General features: G+C 38.8%; 1 protein-coding gene and 1 long non-coding RNA gene across 5 annotated transcripts in view; one reads left to right on the forward strand and one right to left on the reverse strand.

Moving 5' to 3' along the window:
* Positions 1-7,016, reverse strand: part of THAP9 (THAP domain containing 9) — a 37,925-nt gene extending 30,909 nt beyond the window's left edge. For all 3 annotated transcript variants that reach the window (XR_015767791.1, XR_003612469.2, XM_028124148.2), the window contains exons 1-2: positions 6,812-7,016; positions 1,157-1,352 (exon numbers count right to left, since the gene is read on the reverse strand). Coding sequence is in view for 1 of the 3 variants with exons in the window: in XM_028124148.2 (XP_027979949.1) it covers positions 1,157-1,352; positions 6,812-6,891 (276 nt within the window). In the remaining 2 variants the exon portion in view is untranslated. The remainder of the gene's footprint in view (positions 1-1,156; positions 1,353-6,811) is intronic.
* Positions 6,771-16,004, forward strand: LOC114224878 (uncharacterized). 2 transcript variants are annotated; one of them, XR_015767793.1, is made up of 5 exons: positions 6,771-7,639; positions 8,001-8,085; positions 10,389-11,974; positions 13,604-13,681; positions 14,699-16,004. It is a non-coding gene; the product is annotated as an uncharacterized LOC114224878 (long non-coding RNA). The 2 variants fall into 2 exon arrangements; XR_015767792.1 differs by having other exon boundaries at positions 13,604-16,004.
* The last annotated feature ends 1,847 nt before the right edge of the window (positions 16,005-17,851 follow it).

A 17,851-nucleotide genomic window follows, 5' to 3' on the forward strand; every position in this document is an offset into this window, starting at 1 on the left:
ATGGTTAAGGTAACAACAGAAAGGTGGTAATTTGGAAGGCTTCGTGGAAATGAGTTTTGAGTAGTTTTTTAAAGAAGCAATAACGTGACTTAACAGAGGGGACAGGAAAGTTATTTGTGCAAAAAGGAAGGCATAGTGGACAGAGCACAGGCTTTGGAATTAAGACTGATCTGGGTTTGAATCCTGGATCCCTCATTTATTAGCTGTCACTAAACTTCTACAATCCCTCATCTCCTCATCTGTAAAATGTGGTTAATAATACAGAGTTGTTTTAAGGATAATTTATGTAAATCTTCTGGCACAATGGCCTGGACTACTGTAGGTCTCAGTAAATAATAACTACTGTTGATTTTACACAAAAGCATGAAAGCAAGTCAATTTCTCACGATGCAGTAGTTTGAAAAGAGAATTTGAAAAAAGAATACAATAGTTTGAAAAGAGAATTCAGAGCAGTTAGATCAAATGTAGAAATGCACAATTAAAAGGAAGCTCTTGGAGCTTTGAGTTTGGATTTGACATCAACTACATTCTTCTGAATAGAGGAATGAGACAAAACAATACCGAAAGGAGATTCCAATGGATAAGAGGAGGGAAGGGTAGCACCAGGATAGAACAGATAAATGACTACTGCAGGCTGTGCAGACAGTGACGAGCCATGTATAAAAGGGTGGCCAAGAGGTGGCCAAGAAACAAAAGAATGTAACACGAATACTGGTAACTGACTCATGGAAAGCCCTCTCTTTTCTGTATATAACTCTCTATATCAATGCTAATAATTAGGTACATTTTTGGTCGAGATTAATAACATTATTGGAGGAGTCCTAAAAAGGTGTCATTTCTAAGTATACTGGAAACTGTCTCACACTTAAACAAAAGCCTGAATTCTAAGGCATCTACTAGTTGATTCTTGTGATCAGTTTAGTAATCTTGTGATCCGTTTAGTATCTTGACAACGATTTGCATTTATATACCTAATTAAAAAAAGAATTCCAACATTACATATAGATTAAAAAAAAAACCCAAAACAAGTTTTCTAAGCATTTAAAATCTATTACTGGACTTATTTTAAGACTTAGGATTTTTTAAATCTCATGTGAGGTATCTTGGTTTTTAAAGGCTCTGTAGAATTGTTTTTTTTCCACCTAGATTTAAGTACCTTGTATAGAGAAACAGAAGGCACAGCTCCTTTTTTCAGCTTTCTTCTTATGCCATATGACTCAAAGTCACTTTCTTGAAAATGTTTGGAACATAGTATAGCACCTGGTCCTGGGATCCAAATCTTTTTGCTTCTGGGGTCCACACGATTAACAGCCCTGATCCATTTTGAGCGCTGTATGGTATCAGTTGGAAATCTACAGCAATCATATTAAAGTTCCATTAATGTGAAAATATTATAGTAATACTACAGTAGTATTTATTACATAAACCCATTTATTATTTAACTGCTTTATATAAACATCAAGTCCAGTTAAAATTTAACTTACTCAATCTGATTTCATTTTTCAAAGTTCTTTGATTTTTTTGAAACCAAGACTTCAATATCTAAGTGATCTCATTTGCTTCAATTTGTACAAGGGCAATTCTCATATTAAATACCCTACCACATTTTGTCTTCACTGCCTACACTTAACAGAATTTGCTCAAATTTAGTATGTGCATCTTTAAACATGTCCACAAATTCTGTGCTTCTCCTCCTATCAAGGGATGGAGCCTAATTCCCCTCCCCTTGAGTGTGGGTTAGAGTTAGTGATTTGCTTCTAAGAAATAAAAAAAAAAAAAAGCAGGAGTGACAATGGGCTAAATAAGACTAGATAATAAAAGGCACTTGATCCCTCTACTGAATGATTTTTTTCTCTGGGGGTAACTTCTCTGCCATGTAATGAGCAGTCCTATAGAGATACAGGTCTACTGAGCAAGAAACAGGCTTCCAGCCAAAGGCCACGTTGAGTGAGCCTTTCTGAAAGTACACCCTTCAGCCTCATCAAGTGTTCAGAAGATTCTAGTATTGGCTAACATCTTACTACAACCTTATGAGACACCCTGTAACACCCAGTTAATCTACTCCTGAATTCCTGCCCTCAGAATTTATGTGAGATAATGTTTCCACACTGCATTTAAAAAAAAAATTGTTACTGAGCAGTAGATATCAAGTACACTTCCCATACTCAGTTTTCCTCTTTTTTGAAAGGCACCACTTTTTCCCAGCCTTGAATATAAAAATTACCTTGTAGGTCTCTATTTTTAAGCCCAAATTACTATGTTTAGAAATTATGAGGAAAAAAAATTATGAAACTGATATAATGAAAATCACAAAACTACTCTTTCTGCACCTTCTTCCTTGACTTGTCCTGGGGACAGATCTACAGGTAGCTGTGTGATTTTGGTATATTTTAACTTAGGTTTTAAAGCATGTAGTTGTTATGAACTGAAACGAGTGAAAATTTTAAGTTCCTCAGCTCATGGTTAGGGAAATAATACAGCAGTATAGTAAAACAGAATTCTGAGATACTGAATTCTGAAAGAATTGGAAAGAACACTGAATTGGAGAAAAAACACTGAATTGGAAAACCTGTATTTAAGCTTCAATGACCTTTCATCAGCCATGTGGTATTAGATACATCTCTCAATCTTTGAGCCCCCTCACAGGGTTGTTGTAAAGGTGTACAATGCGACAAATGCACTCAAAAACCTTTGTAAATGGTAAAGTACTACCCAGAATTTCTTTCCTAGGAACAACAATTCCACTTTCAGGACTTTCATTATATTGTTCCAGGAAGATAATGCTACTTGATCAAAAGGAAGGTCTTTTTCTAATAAAGGCGAGGCAAATCTCTTTTCACTGAGCTCCTTTCTTCACTAATGGCACATGCTTGTGAGGCAGCTTTTCCACAGATTGGGTGTAGTCTCTAACCACACAAAGGACAGTAAAAAGGGAGCTAGTCCACCAAGCTCTATTACTAGCCTGATCCTCTCATGCAGTTTCCTGACTGGCATGCCTGCTGACCACACCCATCAATCCCCTTAACTCGTGGAGTGGCCTGGGCCATCTGGAGCCCTTGAAGTAGGTATAACAAGCCAGTCCCAAAAAACTGTTGGTTTGCCCCAAAGTACTAAACAAAATGAAAGGGTTGGGAAAATACTGTAGTCTAACCAGCATGACCAGTTTGAATTCTGAATTAAATTGGTAATCATAATTGATACTACATTTAAAGCATTTACCTTGTGCCACAAATGTGTGTGTGTGTGTGTGTGTGTTTAAAGTTTAAGTAATCTCTACATCCAACCGTGGGGCTCAAGTTCATGACCCAAGATCAAGAGCTGCCCACTCTTCCAACTGACCCAGGCACCCAGGTGTGCGTGTGTTTTGAAAACTTAGTTTTAGTCTTACAAAAATAATGCACGACACGCGTTTTTATCCTTTCACAGGAGATGAAACCAAGACCAGACCTAAGTACAGCTACCAGTAAATAGTAGTTGAAATTGGAATTCATGTCTCCCTATTCTAAAGCCTCCTCCGGCAAAAGAAAAATCCCAAACCAATCATCATCTCATATATACATTAATGAATTGGTTTACACTAATACAGAATCCATTTTCTCTCTCCTGCTGATTATGCCTTTTTTAGACCACTGGCAGAAATTTACCTTTGGCTCCCTGCATATATTTTCCAGAAAAAGTGGCTAACAAAATCCTTTCTACAGTGGTTGCCTCTGAGGAGAGAGAGAAAGGATTGAGGGGGTAAAGTTTTAACTATAACTGTAACTTAATTCTCTTTCAACGGGGAAAAAAAAACAACCTGAAACAAGGCAAAATGTTAATATCTACTTAATTCTAGTGGTGGGTACATAGATGTTTGTTATGTATTATTTTTTGCATGCTAGTCTTTTTGAAATGTTTCATAATTAAAAGTTTAAAAATAGAATTAATTATATAATTCAGGTAAAAACTCTTCCACATTATCATACATATATTACTTTGGTTATGAAATAAATTAATTGCTTTACACCAACAAAAACAGAATGAATCACAGTGTCACTTCTTTTTAAACTTGCCAGTCCCACCTCATACTTAACCATTTATGTGTCTAAGTTCCAGTATTCTCATAACAACAATTTCCACACCTTTAGTCATTTTGATTCATGGTTTTCAGCCACAGCCCCTTGCCTGTGTCCCTGCAACATCTTTCACAACTCTGGTAATGGTGCTTGGGATGTTGGGGAAGGCTTCAGAAGAGATAATATTGGAGCAAGAACTGAAGTGTCGATAGGAGCTTGCCATGCAGACAGTGGCCACACCAAGCAGATGCAAAAACACAGAGATATAAAATAACTACTGGATCTTACTTCATAAAGCATTGAAAAATAAGTTAATTTGGAAGCTGAAGAGGGTTAAAGGAGAGTACGGAGGTAGCTGGTACTGGTTACAGATGGGCTGGAAGGATGGCTAGAGGTAAGATCATAAAAGATCTTTTATGCTCTAGTAAGTTTGGGATCTATCCTTCAGATCAGTGGCCTCCAGAGGAGAATGGACTCATCTACTGAGATTTGAAGAACATATTAGAATACATTTTTATAATTTTTTGCCCCATCCTTTGATTTTTGTGTTTCATAATACATATTAGTACATCACTTCATGTTATGTAATTTATAAATCACCATGCATATATCAGGGGCCTGTACTCAAATTTCCTTACGGAGAGGGCTCCATGATCAAAAAGTTTGAAGATGATGCCTCTGGGCAATGGCAAGTTGACAATTTAAATTCTTTCCTCTGAACCCTTCTGATCAATACTACCTTGTTGCTACGACTAGCATCATAGTATTCTAACTCTTCTCCCTGTCTCTCCTTTCTCCTGCCTTCCTTACAACTTCCTAGGTATAGGAAGACAGATGATTCCTTCCCATTCATATATAAGGACATGTGTTTCATTCAGCACATATATACAATAACAGAAAACAGAGGGAATGTAATTCACATTTGGAAGAGAGGTATAGAAGGAAAGGCTCCACAGAGGAGCTTCGACTATGTCTTTTAGGCACTGAAAAGTTCAGATTAAAATCCTTTCTTCAGGAAACTAGCATAAAATTTGCATTTTTAGAAAAATCATTTCTGGGAATCAGGAAAATGGAATGAATGGAGAAGAAATCAGCCTGGAAGAATCATAGCAGAGTACTGTGATAATTATATCACTTTCTTTTCTTAAAATTAAGCAGGTCTTACTTTGGTCCTCAATATATAAAATAAACAAAAGCAATAAATGAACTCCTCCTCATTTAAAGAACCTAAGAAGTCATAAGAAAAGCATGGCAGCAAAAAATTGAAAAATTAGAGAAAAAGGAGATAAGTAGGGACAGTGTCAATAAAATCAATGGAGGTGAGAGTTTCATGGAGTAGTTGATATGATTAAAAGTTAAAAAGGTCAAGAGAAGGATTTAGAAGTGCTCACTTAGATTTGGGAAAATTACTGGTGACCCTTTGTCAGTGCATTAGAGCAGTAGTGACAGGTATCTGGCTACAATAGGTTGAAAAGTCAATAGGACTTGGGGAAATAGGTGTATGCTCCTGTTCTGAGGAGCCTGGTTATGGAGGGAAGGAGTGGTAGGGTCGTGCAGTTGTGCACATAGGCTCAAGAGTTTGTGAGTCTGTTTAAAAATGGAAGCAATGTGAGCATGCTCATTGACTTAGACAAGTGATCAGTAGAGAGAGCAGTTTAAAATAAAAAGAGAAAAGGAACAAATTGATGGGGGAAAAATCCCGAAGGAAAAAAAAATACAATTACAACAGCTTAAGTTGGAGGAATCAACCCTATTCAAAAAACCAAAACAAAACAATGACTACAAAAGGCCAACCACACATAGTTGAAACTCCTTAACCTTTTCTTTTTAAATGTCTTCAAGCTACTTTTCCCACTCCTCTGGTTATCTGCACTTTCCATCCCTTTACGTTTTTCCATGCTATTCCTATTTAAGTGCTAACTCCCACCCTCGATTAAGTTCAAGGTCCAATTCAAATACCACCTGTCCCATAAAGCTCTTTTTGATCTTCTCATAAAAGTCCTCTGTCAATGGTTTAACTCTACATCTCCTGTTACCTTAGTAGACTACCTCTTTTTGAAGTATATTTTTTTTTTGTCTGTGAGAATGTTTTACTCACTTTTCTACTTCCGATTGTGCCTTGAACTTTGATTTGAATGACACATATATATAAATAAATATATATATATAAATATATATAAATATATATATATATATCTATTACAGATGGACTACAGATGTGGGTTTAAATTAGACTGCTCTGAAAATCTGCCCCACTCTGGAGCCAAATGAAACTTCTTGCCATGACCAGATGCAGCCATTCTGGCCGGCCTTGTAGAGCTCAGTCAATTCTACTGAATAACTTGCAATGACAGGCAGGACTGGTGAAAACTCATCTACGCTCATGCTCATGAGCAAGCCACACACTCTAATGGAATCGAACACCTTCGACAGTTCTCCCAAACTGCCCTCCCGTCCCGTCTCACATTAAATAAGACGACCGAAAGGAAGCACGACTCCTTTCGAATAACCCCCGCTAAAAGCCATTAGGTAAGCGGTAGGCAACGAAAAAGAATCGGCAACTTAGAGGTAAACAATGTGCCGGAACAGCAGGAATAACCGTAACTCTCAAACTTCCCCCGTTCCTTTCCTCCACGCTACGCACGTCACGCCACGTCACGTCAACGGCGCGACGCACGCCCGGCCCCGCCCCACCCTGGCCTACTGCCCGCCAGGCCGTGCTGGGAGTTAGACAGCCGAAGGCTGCTCTCACGCACTGGTGAAAGGAGAGGCCGCGCTCCCGGCTCAACACGGTGTCCCGGGTGCTGCAGCCCACTGCCGAGCAACTTCGGGTCATCTTGCTACGTGGGGCTCCACTTTGGGTGTTCCCGTGACAGCATTAATCGCGACAGATTTAGCTCCGCCCGTGGGCTCGGCGGCTACGACCTTTATTTGTCGGAAAAGGCGGGCTCTTGAGGCGCAAGACTCCTACCCTTCCTCTTCGTGGGCGCTGCGCTTGACGTCGTGACCAATCACAGGCCACGTCGCGCCGCTGCAGCCAATCGGAAAAACCGGAGGCATTAAGACGAGCACTTGGCGGCTCCTCCCTCTTTGTTCGAGGGTGGTTAGTGGTTTTAGTTGTTGACGGCCTTGTTTTCCTCCTGTTTCAACCCCATCTGGTGACATCCGATGCCATCGGGGTTCTTGTGAGACCGAACTTGAGAATGCGAAGTGAAGAGGCAAGGCCAAAATTGAGGCGAATCCAGGGGCATGGGGATAGGTCTCCGGTACGAACTCAGAAAGTGACTGGAGGATATGGCTGGAGGAAGAGATGGGCGAGGAATAAACGCGGTGCCCTGGAAATATTGAAGACAAAATTGGGCCCAAAATAAATTATTTACTGAGAAGCGTATCATTTCCTTGCGTTTTATTTGGTAGTTCCTTGATGTGGAGATAATAATATAGGAGCTGTTGGTATGGTTGGCCTGAGATAAGTGACCCCGGAGGGGCTTGAATGAGAGTGAATATGAGGATACGTCGACATTTAATTCAACGAACCCTTTTCTACAAGACCCATTGTCTGTGGGGGAAAAGAAGGAAATAAGGTAAGATCCTTGAGGCTCTTGGCGGCAGCACTTGTATAGTTGGGGACTCGTCAGCAGTAGTACGAGGAAGGACGGGAAGAAAGGGACAATGGAATGATTTTGGTTGGGATGTGGGACATCATGGATAACTTTCAAGGGGTGAGAAGACCTTAGAATGATGTCTTGTGTAAGTTTACGGCGTGAGATTGAAGTTTTCATAGAAGAAATAAATTGGGACCAAAATGGGGTGTAGTTTATTTTGTACCTTTGGAGATGTTTAGCATATTAAATGGCTTCTTTCTCTCCTGCTAAACATTGGAGGACCATTAAGGAAACAGAAATGTTTGTACTTCCTATTCAATTTTTTCATTTCCTTCTCCAGCAGGCAAGAGTGATTGCAGCATTTCCAAGCCAGATTGCTTCTTTTTCCCCTTTTTGTTTACTTAGTCCAGATTCCTGCCAAAAAGGTATTACTTATTCACATCTACTTTTGCATTATAATATGCTTATATCTTGCTTGAACGAAGTTAACAGAGCTTTTGTAGATGTAGCTTTCTTAAAGTCACATGGCCTAAGGATAGTCCTGATTTTGGGGGAAATTGATCCATGGGCATGTGCTTGCTTGGCTGTTATATGTGCAAAGGGTAGGACCTGGATTTGATTCACCTTCAATTTGTTAGACTATTAGAAACTTTTCTAGTACTCAACCAATTAAGACCCAAATAAGGCTAAGTAGAGATAAAAATATTTTATTATCTTTAAGGAAAAAATTGTTGCTTCGGTTTTTTGGGTAACAGTTTTACTGACTGTTACATACCATACAACTAACCTACGTAAAGTGTACAAATCAGTGGGGTTTAGTATATTTGTGAGTTGGGCAACCATCACCACAATCAGTTTTAGAACATTTTTATAACCACCCTTACCCCATCCCACCCCCGCAAAAAGAAAACCGATTCTCATTAACATTCACTCCCTCTATCTTCCCTACCCTCAGTTCTTGGAAACCACTAATTTTTTTGGTGTAGATTTGCCTATCCTGGAGATTTCTTATAAATGGAATCAGAAATAATACATGGTCTTTTGTGAGTGGTTTCTTTCACTTAGAATGTTTTTAAGGTGCATCCATATTTTAGCAGGTATCAGTACTTCTTTTTTTTTTTAATTGCCAAAAGTATGGATATACTGCCATGATTTTATTTATCCATTCATCACTTAAACATTTGGGTTGTTTCCATTGTGGGGGGCAATTATGGGTAATTCTGTGAAGTTAGTGTACAAGTTTGTGGACACGTTTTCATTTCTTTTGAGTATATACCTCAGGGTGGAATTGCTGGGTCATATGCTAACTTACATTTAATTAAACTCTTGAGGATATGTCAGACTTTTTCCAAAGTGGCTGGACCGTTTTTCATTCCCACTAGCAGTAGATGAGGATTCCATTTTCTCCACGTTCTTGTGAGTGTGAAGTGGTACTTCATTGTGGTGGTTGCCCAATTTTTAAGGACTTGGGGTTTGTAGGGAACCTGCTAGAGGATGCTCCTTGAGTGTAGACAATGTCTAAGGTGAATTTGTCTTTACGGCCTCCAGCACACAAATAGATAAAGTATGTTCTATAACATACGTGTTTCTGAAAAATACCTCTGTTCAGAAAATTGTGCATCTGAAAGAAGCAGGGCTTATAGGGAAAAAAGAAAATTAGCAATGATTACTCGAAATCTATGCAATTTGATCATCTCTAAAATAGTGATCAGTACCTGGGGAAGTACTCCTAAGCCCTCCCATCCCCTGCAAGGTAACTTCAGTGGAGACTGCCGTAGGGTATATTAGAAGAATGAGGCTGGTGGATGCTAGACATTACAGATAGAAGTGGAGCTCTGAGTATGATAATGGGCTGCTAAATGGTATAACCTGTTGAGCACCTGAGGGCATGTGGGTGGAGCTGGGGAGGTAGCCCCAGGTGGAGGCTCTCGTTTTTCATTTTCTTAAGTTAGAGTTGAAAGTACCCCTGCAGCCAGTTAGGCATCATGGGTTCAGAGGAAAAGAGGGCTTTTCTTTCTGCTTAATTGGATTCCAGATACTGTGGCTCTCAACATTATTCTCAAGGCATTCTTGTACAAACGAGTTACTGAAAACTGCTATGCTGCAAAACAGATTTACTTTTTTTTTTTAAGATTTTTATTTATTTATTTGATAGACACAGCGAGAGAGGGAACACAAGCAGGGGGAGTGGGAGAGGGAGAAACAGGCTTCCCGCTGAGTAGGAAGCCCGATGTGGGGCTCCATCCCAGGACCCTGTGATGATGACTTGAGCCAAAGGCAGACGCTTAACGACTGAGGCACCCAGGCATCCCAAAACAGATTTACTTTAATGGTGTAGACTGATTAAATGAAAAACTCACTTTATGGGAGCCACGAGGAGTCACTGCCCTAGGTATTTTTAGGGCATACTTCTGGATAGGGAAATATGCAATCCTTCATAAATGCGTAATTTTTTTTGAGTTGTATTTATGTATCTTTATATTTGGTTATAACTTTTACATTTTTGTTGCTATTTTACTGGTGACACTGAGGTTCTCAATTTGATCATTTATCTTTGCTTCCTCCAATAACTTCATATCCAGTGATTAAACCTTTTCACTGCTGTTCACATAATGAACTGTTGTGATTATTGAATATATAAATGAGGATATGTAAGCTGTATTAAAGGTTATTATCGCAAAAGGCATTGACCATTGTGCAATGTAATTTTTAAAATATCTTTTTTCAGGAATTAACATTCTTGGAGATGTTGGAAAAAGATTCCTGGGCCTTGGAAGATAATTACTCCAAATATACAGGGGAGGTAGTGTATCAGTGTATCTTTCTCTTTTAAATGTACTAAGGGTTCCTGGAATGATAGTACTGAGTTGGAAATAGAGGATTGTCCAAGTAAAGATTTGTGAAGGCTTTGGTGAAATATAATTTCCTGTTATAGAATCTCATTAATTCGGTAGCTTGGGGGAGAAAATAACAGCTAATGGTTATTGAACCATTATATGTCAGGCATTGTGCTAGCATTTTATACACACAGTTTTGTTTTTATAAACTCTCACAACAAGCATATGAAAGCAAATAGGCTATTTTAATTTAAGAGACGGGGAGGGGGTGGGGGCTGTTAGAGGATGCTCCTAGAGTATAGGAGAAATCGAGCCCCCCCCCCCCAGAGGGAGAAGCAGACTCCCTGCTGAGCAGGGAGCCCAGAGGCAGAGCTAGATCCCAGGACCGAGATCAGGACTGGAGCGAGCGGAAGGCAAAGGCTTAACAAACTGAACCACCTAGGTACCTCAAAAGCAAATAGACTTTTTGCTTTCTAAGACTAGTATCTTCCTTGTTGAACACCTACCCTTTTGTTGGATTCCTTAGCTAGTTCTACTAGAACCCTTATTGCCCTCATATATTAAAATGTATTTCTAGTAATATTCTTGCTGAATTTTTCATCCTTTCAGTTCAGAAAGCCTTGGGGTTTGGAAATTATTGGTGACCAACTGTAAAAAACTGTTCTGAATCTGATCCTTTCTCCAAAATTTCGGATCTTTTCAGTTAGTTCATAAATTGTACATTTTACCTTTTTTTAAAAGGTATATTTATTTAGGGGCACCTGGGTGGCTCAGTCAGTTAAGCGTCTGCCTTCAGCTCAGGTCATGATCCCAGAGTTCTGGGATTGAGCCCTGCATTGGGCTCCCTGCTCAGTGGGAAGTCTGCTTCTCCCTCTCCCCCTTCCCCTGCTCCTGTTCTCTCTCACATACTCTCTCATGTGCATACTCTCTCTTCTTTTAAAAAAGATTCTTTTTATTTATTTTCAAGAGAGAGCACAACTGCAAGCGGCAGGGGGGCAGGGGAGGGAGAGGAAGAGCTGAGTGGAGAGTACAACACAGGGCTCTGTTCTGGGACCCCAAGATCATGACCCAAGCCAAAATCAAGAATTGGCCACCCAACCAACTGAGCCACCCAGGCACCCCTACATTTTACTTTTTGAATATGGATTGTGGCCCTCTGTATTAATGTTATGTAAAAATCCCCCAAAACTTAGTAGGTTACAACAATAAACACTTACCTTACAGTGGGAGGAGGGTGAAGCAGAGACATCAGTTTTCCAGACTCTGACTTGGTAAGCCTCAGTTCCTTGATGGCTTTTGGCTAAAGACTTCAGTTCTTCACCATGTGAACATAGGCTGCCTGAGTATCCGCACAACATGACAACTGGCTTCCACCAGAGGGAATGATCCAAGAGAGAAATGCCAAGATGACATGGAGGTGGACACGTACAAGGGTGTGAATACCAAGGGTGGAGGATTGTTGGGGATCCTCTTGGAGGTCAGCTACCACGCTTGCCTTTTTTTTTTTTTTTTAATTCAATTTATTGAATCAAGAGTTTGATATTTGATCTTCTGGTCAGATAATTAGAAGTATGAGAGCCTCTGTATCCAATAAGTGCTCTCTTTTCTAAGGTGCACAGTTTCTTGCCCATGAATATATAAATTCCATAAGTGATGCTACTTTCCTTTTGGAAATTTGCTAAGGACTGTATAAGAAAGTATTTTATACCTAGATACTCTACGTTGGTCATATATATTTTTCTTGGACCCATTTCCCTTTTCCCAATTCTTCCTAGGTGGAGGTGGCTAGAGAAGACTATAGATATAAGTACTCCTGGTATTTTGCTTGGGATGCAGACTGACTTAGGTTGAAATTTGTGTTTCCAGTTTTTGAAGGAACATAGTCCAATTATTTAAAGGCACTTATGCAAATATTTGACATAGGATGGAATAAAGGTATAAATATGCAGCAGCAGCTTTAGGCACTTTGTGTCCTTTTCCTCAAAAGCTTGATATTTATCCAATATGGTGCGTATACTTTTCTTTCTTTTTTTAAGTAGGCTCCACACCCAGCATGGAGCCCAACACAGGGCTTGAACTCACAACCCTGAGATTAATAAGAGTCAGACACTTAACCAACTGAGCCACCCGGGCACCCCATACTTCCTTTCTTTCTGTTGCTCCCCTCCCCCCATGGTCGTCTGTCCCTCTTAATGAGCAAAATATAGACTTGGCAAAGCAATCAGAATGCCAATAATTGGCAGAATTCTAATTAGTGCCAAGGATTTGTAATCCTTGGAGTCGTCTTTTCCTTTTATCACTGCTTAAAAGTTCTTTGTTAGGAGTGACAACTCTCCCCCTTTTCCTTTAAAACTTATGTGCTTCTGATGCTTGGAAAGGCAGTCCTTACTTTGTCAAATAACAAAAAGCATTACTATAAAACAAGATATAACCAGTTTTGGAATGTATTTGTATTAAGCTATAGTTATCCTTTCCATGTCAAGCTTAATGTTGAGAATACATTTCTAAATTAGCATAAGGTAATCTATGCAAAGTAGATAAATAAATACTTGAAATTAATCTTTGGTATGAGTTTTTTTTCCAATCATAGTAAAATTGGAGGTCTTAATCTGTTTATGAGAATTAAAATTTATAGAAATGTGTATTATGTGTTTAAAAAGGGCTAATCCAGGGAGCCTGGGTGGCTCAGTTGGTTAAGCAACTGCTTTCGGCCCAGGTCATGATCCTGGAATCCCGGGATCGAGTCCCACATCAGGCTCCCTGCTTGGCGGGGAGTCTGCTTCTCCCTCTGACCCTCTTCCCTCTCGCGCTCTCTATCTCTCATTCTCTCTCTCTCAAATAAATAAATAAAATCTTTAAAAAAAAATAAAAAAAAAATAAAAAGGGCTAATCCATGGAAAACTTATGATTATAGCTTAAGTTGAAAATAGGAAAAAAATATAAATGTCCAATGATTAAACTTTTCCACTGCTGTTCACATCATGATTTGTTGTGATTAATGTATGTGGATGAGGACATAATGGAAAAAGAAAATCATAGAGAAAAGAAGTATAGATAGACTATAGTTTCTGTCTGTTGATTTACTTATTAATGTTTTCCCTTTTAGGAATGAAATTGAGGGTTTTTCATAAAGAACATCATTTTGTCAGATTTGTCTGATAAATGTGAACGTTTATATAGTAAGGTAAGAGGTTTATTTGTTAATTTTGGCGAACAGAAAATCAGATATCAGCAAACGATATGTGAGCATAATGTGGATATCATACTCAAATTTTTTTCCCTTTCACCTTTGAAAGATAATTTTCTAAATCAATAGATTTGATTCAGGATTGGCAATTGGGTGGCTGGGGTCAGGACTTTTAACCTTGATGATCATCTTTTCTCAGAAACAATAATGTAATTCAGGCCCTGAAATTCTTAGAGATCATATATTCCAGGGTTTAAATTTGCTGAACTTTTGGATCATCTATAAATGACTCTTTGATATGCCACTGAATGACCATCCTGTAACTTAAGCTTTATTCAAGAACAGTAGATAAGTAGGTAGTCAAAAGCTGGAAATCTCAAATCTAATACCAGATTAGTCTGTCAGTATGCATGTAGTCTTGGAGTGTTTCAAATCTGAGGAATATAAAGGAGAAAAATTTTTGCAAATACTCAAAATTGATTCACACATATTTTCATTTCATAAATTTCTACAAACATAAAAGTTGATGTAAACTTTGCTTATATGCCTTAATGAAAAGATGTACAAAATAAGTGCATTCAAAAACAAAACTAAAACATTAATGAGATGGATGCTACTGTTACAGAAGTAAACATAGTGCTTGCTGGCTGGTATGGAATAAGTTGTAAACACATAGAGTCTTGTGCCTTGTGATGACTGTAAAGCTTTACAGCCTGGACTACAGTAGATTTGGCCAGAACTTTACTTTTTTGCAGACCTCAATATTACTGAAATGAGGGGAGGGGGCCTAAATTCTCAAAAGGATGTCTTTGGACTGTCTGCAAATCCTAATATGAAGAATTATGTATTTGTCTCCAAACATTTTTCCAGCTCCAATGAGTAATTCAGTCTGGAACTAACATTCCTTTGAGAAAACCTTTGGTTTTTATTTTGATCTACAGTTATGTTTGACCAGTAGTTAAATTGGGTTAAAAGTTGACTATTTTGTGAACTAATACAAGTTTTTCTTTTTAGATACAGGTAGTCCTTACTTTGCATCATTCCAATATACGTGAAGATCAGTTTTCACAGTTTAGTTAAATAACATCAATTCCCCTACAACATGGTTGAAATTTCAGTTACCACAATAGTAACCAAATTGTTGCATAAGCTTTGCTGGTAGCTCTTTGTTCCACAAATGATTATGCATATAAAAGATTGTCAGTAACCACTTATATCACTTCTTTCAAAAGTCTGTTGGTGATTGATCACTGAACATCTGTTAGTTCACACAGAGAGTAAAGCATGTAGTTGTGTTGCCTAGTTTTCCAGTGATAAACCCCCCGACATTTTACAAAAATGGATAATCAAGAGGGAATTGGTCAACAAAGATGACAGGGCAGCAAAGAAACAAAAAGTGGTAACACTGGAAGTGAAATTGGACGTCATTAGAAGATTTGAAAATGGTGACAGCATAGTGAAGACAAGATGAGACCTAGGCTGACATGAACCTATAGTACGAACCATCTTTTAAAAGTTCAGTGAAACTTTTAGGTAAAGTTGCTTCAACATTTTTTAGTTTAAATTGTACTAGGAACAGAAAGCCATGTATGGTTGAAATGGAATGTTTACTTCTACTTGGCACTGAGGACTCTAATAAAAAACAAATCCCAATCAGTTTGGCTAGCATTCAAGCCAAAGTGTTGAGGTTAGTTGCTGCACTGAAGGAAAATGGTTAACTACAAGGAGACTGAAAAAGAACATTTTACTGCTAATAAAGGCTGGTTTCGTCGTTTGTAAAGTCGGCATGAATTGATTAATTTTCTGCTATCTGGTGAAGCTGCAAGCTCAGATAAGGATGCTACTGTGAAATTTGCACATTATTCCAAGAATCATAGGCAGTCCTTGCTTTGTACATTAGAAGACTACTGTGTAAAAACATCACAGGGTTTGGCTGTAATGTAAATGGAGTTCTCGAAGATACAGATGACTGGGAATGTTAACACTGCTGCTACTTCAAGTAGTCTAGATATACAGCCAGAAGAATTTAGTGAAGGTGAACATAGTTATAGAGGAGGAAAGCCGTTGTGTGTTGTAAAGGATGAATACGTTTCAGAGGAAGTGATGCAGGTGACAAACCACATTAAAGGAACTCTCAGATATTTCATGACATTGAATGCGTAAAGAATAAAATTTTAGAAGCAGATCCAAACTCAGGAGTATGACAGTTTGCCAAGGTGAAGAAAAGATTCTTGCTCCATATTGTAAATTACATGAGAAAGCAAGCACTATTCAAACTACTGTTGAGACTTTTCTGTAAATAAAACACTATAATTTTCAATGTTTCTGTTTTAAATATTTTTTTGTATTTATAACCAACATCAAGAGAGTTTGACAGATTTTAAGGTTACAGAACAAGATTGTTAATCCCGTAGGTTAAGATTGCAGTTTTAGCTTGCATAGTCCACGTGAGAACTCCCTGCATTTAAAACAAGCTAGGAAGTCTTTATATTTAACCAGATAAATAGATTAAGTCTAGAAACAAATACGCTTTACCTTTATGATCACCAGTTACAATTGACTTTTTTTTAATATATTTATTAGAGCAGGAGTGTGTACACAAGCAGGGGGAGCTGCAGGCAGAGGGAGAAGCAGGCTCTCTGCTGAGCAAGGAGCCAAATATGGGACTCGATCCCAGGATCCTGGGATCATGACCTGAGCAGAAGGCAGACGTTTAACCAACTGAGCCACCCAGGTGTCCCTGTAATTGACATTTTGCATACTGCCTTTGTATGCTACTATGCCAAGGCTTTTAAATAAATTTACAATACTGTATGTCTCATACTTTGAGTATTAATCCATTTGTAGGTAAAATCCTCTCAAAGAGTAGGGATTGGCAAACTTGTAAAGGGCCATACGGTAAATACTTGAGGCTTTGCAGACAATTATGGTCTCTGTAGCAACTACTCAAGTTTGCCCATGTAGCACGAAAACCGCCATTGACAATACATAAACCACTGAAAGTGGCTATGTTCCAATCATGAGACTTGTTTCATGAAATACCTTTTTTACCTCACAGCCTACAAAAGCGGGTGGGGAGCAGGGAGCTTTGTAGTTTGACTTAATGCGATAGGAACATGTACATTAAATGATAACAAAGAATGTAACCACTGCTTGAATCATTGAGTTTTGGTGAAGTTCGAATGAACACTTTCTCCATACTGTACAATTCCAGGTAGTAGGAGGTCTGGGGTAGTAAGGACTGGGTGTTTTTTCTTGACTCAAATGATAGGCCCACTTTTTTTTTTTTAAGATTTTATTTATTTGAGAGAATGAGAGGGAAGACGGTCAGAGGGAGAAGCAGACTCCCTGCAGAGCAGGGAGCCCAATACGGAACTCAATCCTGGGACTCCAAGATCATGACCTGAGCCAAAGGCAGTCGCTTAACCAACTGAGCCGCCCAACAGACCCACTTTTAAGTCGGATTTTTTATTGGCACCTCTAGGTAAAAGCTGTAGGTAGAAATGGCTTTGTAGAACACTAGAAATTAGCTACTGTAACCTAAGTAATCCGTTTAATCTCTTTCTGTCCTAGAAAAACAAACTCGGCTTTTCAAATTAAAAGGGTGTTCGAAAGAGTGCAAAAATCCTACTCTCTTGTACTTAGAAGTAAAGGTGCTTTAGAGAAGGCCTGAGGAGATAATGTTGATCAGTGTAATGGAAAGAGAACTGCTATAGTAGACCTGGGTTCGGTCGAGGTTCTGATCGTTAGTAATACCAAGTGCTTTTCCTCTGGTTTTACTTTCTATGCTGCAAAACAACTCCTAAACTAAAAACGACATCCAGGCAATACATTAATTAGATGCCAGGGTTTGGCGGAGCTAGTAATGTTCCAGTGACAAAGGGCAAATCTTAGTAGATCTCAAGCAGTACCATACCATGGTAACTGGACTACTTGACTCCACTATGCCCCTTTGGAGTAACAAAGTAAGAATGTCCATAACAGACTTCATTTTTTTAAATGTTTTATTTATTTAAGAGAGCACAGGCAGAGGAAGAAGCAGACTCCCCGCTGAGCAGGAGCCCAATATAGGGCTGGATCCCAGGGATCATGACCTGAACCAAAGGCAGACGGGCTTAACCCCACTGAGTCACCCAGGCGTGCCCACAACAGACTCCGACCAGACCA

This window comes from Eumetopias jubatus, unplaced genomic scaffold (genome assembly GCF_037043125.1).
Source record: "Eumetopias jubatus isolate StellerSeaLion01/CBP00866 unplaced genomic scaffold, mEumJub1_p1.0 scaffold_2, whole genome shotgun sequence".
In the NCBI taxonomy this organism is placed as follows: domain Eukaryota; kingdom Metazoa; phylum Chordata; class Mammalia; order Carnivora; family Otariidae; genus Eumetopias; species Eumetopias jubatus.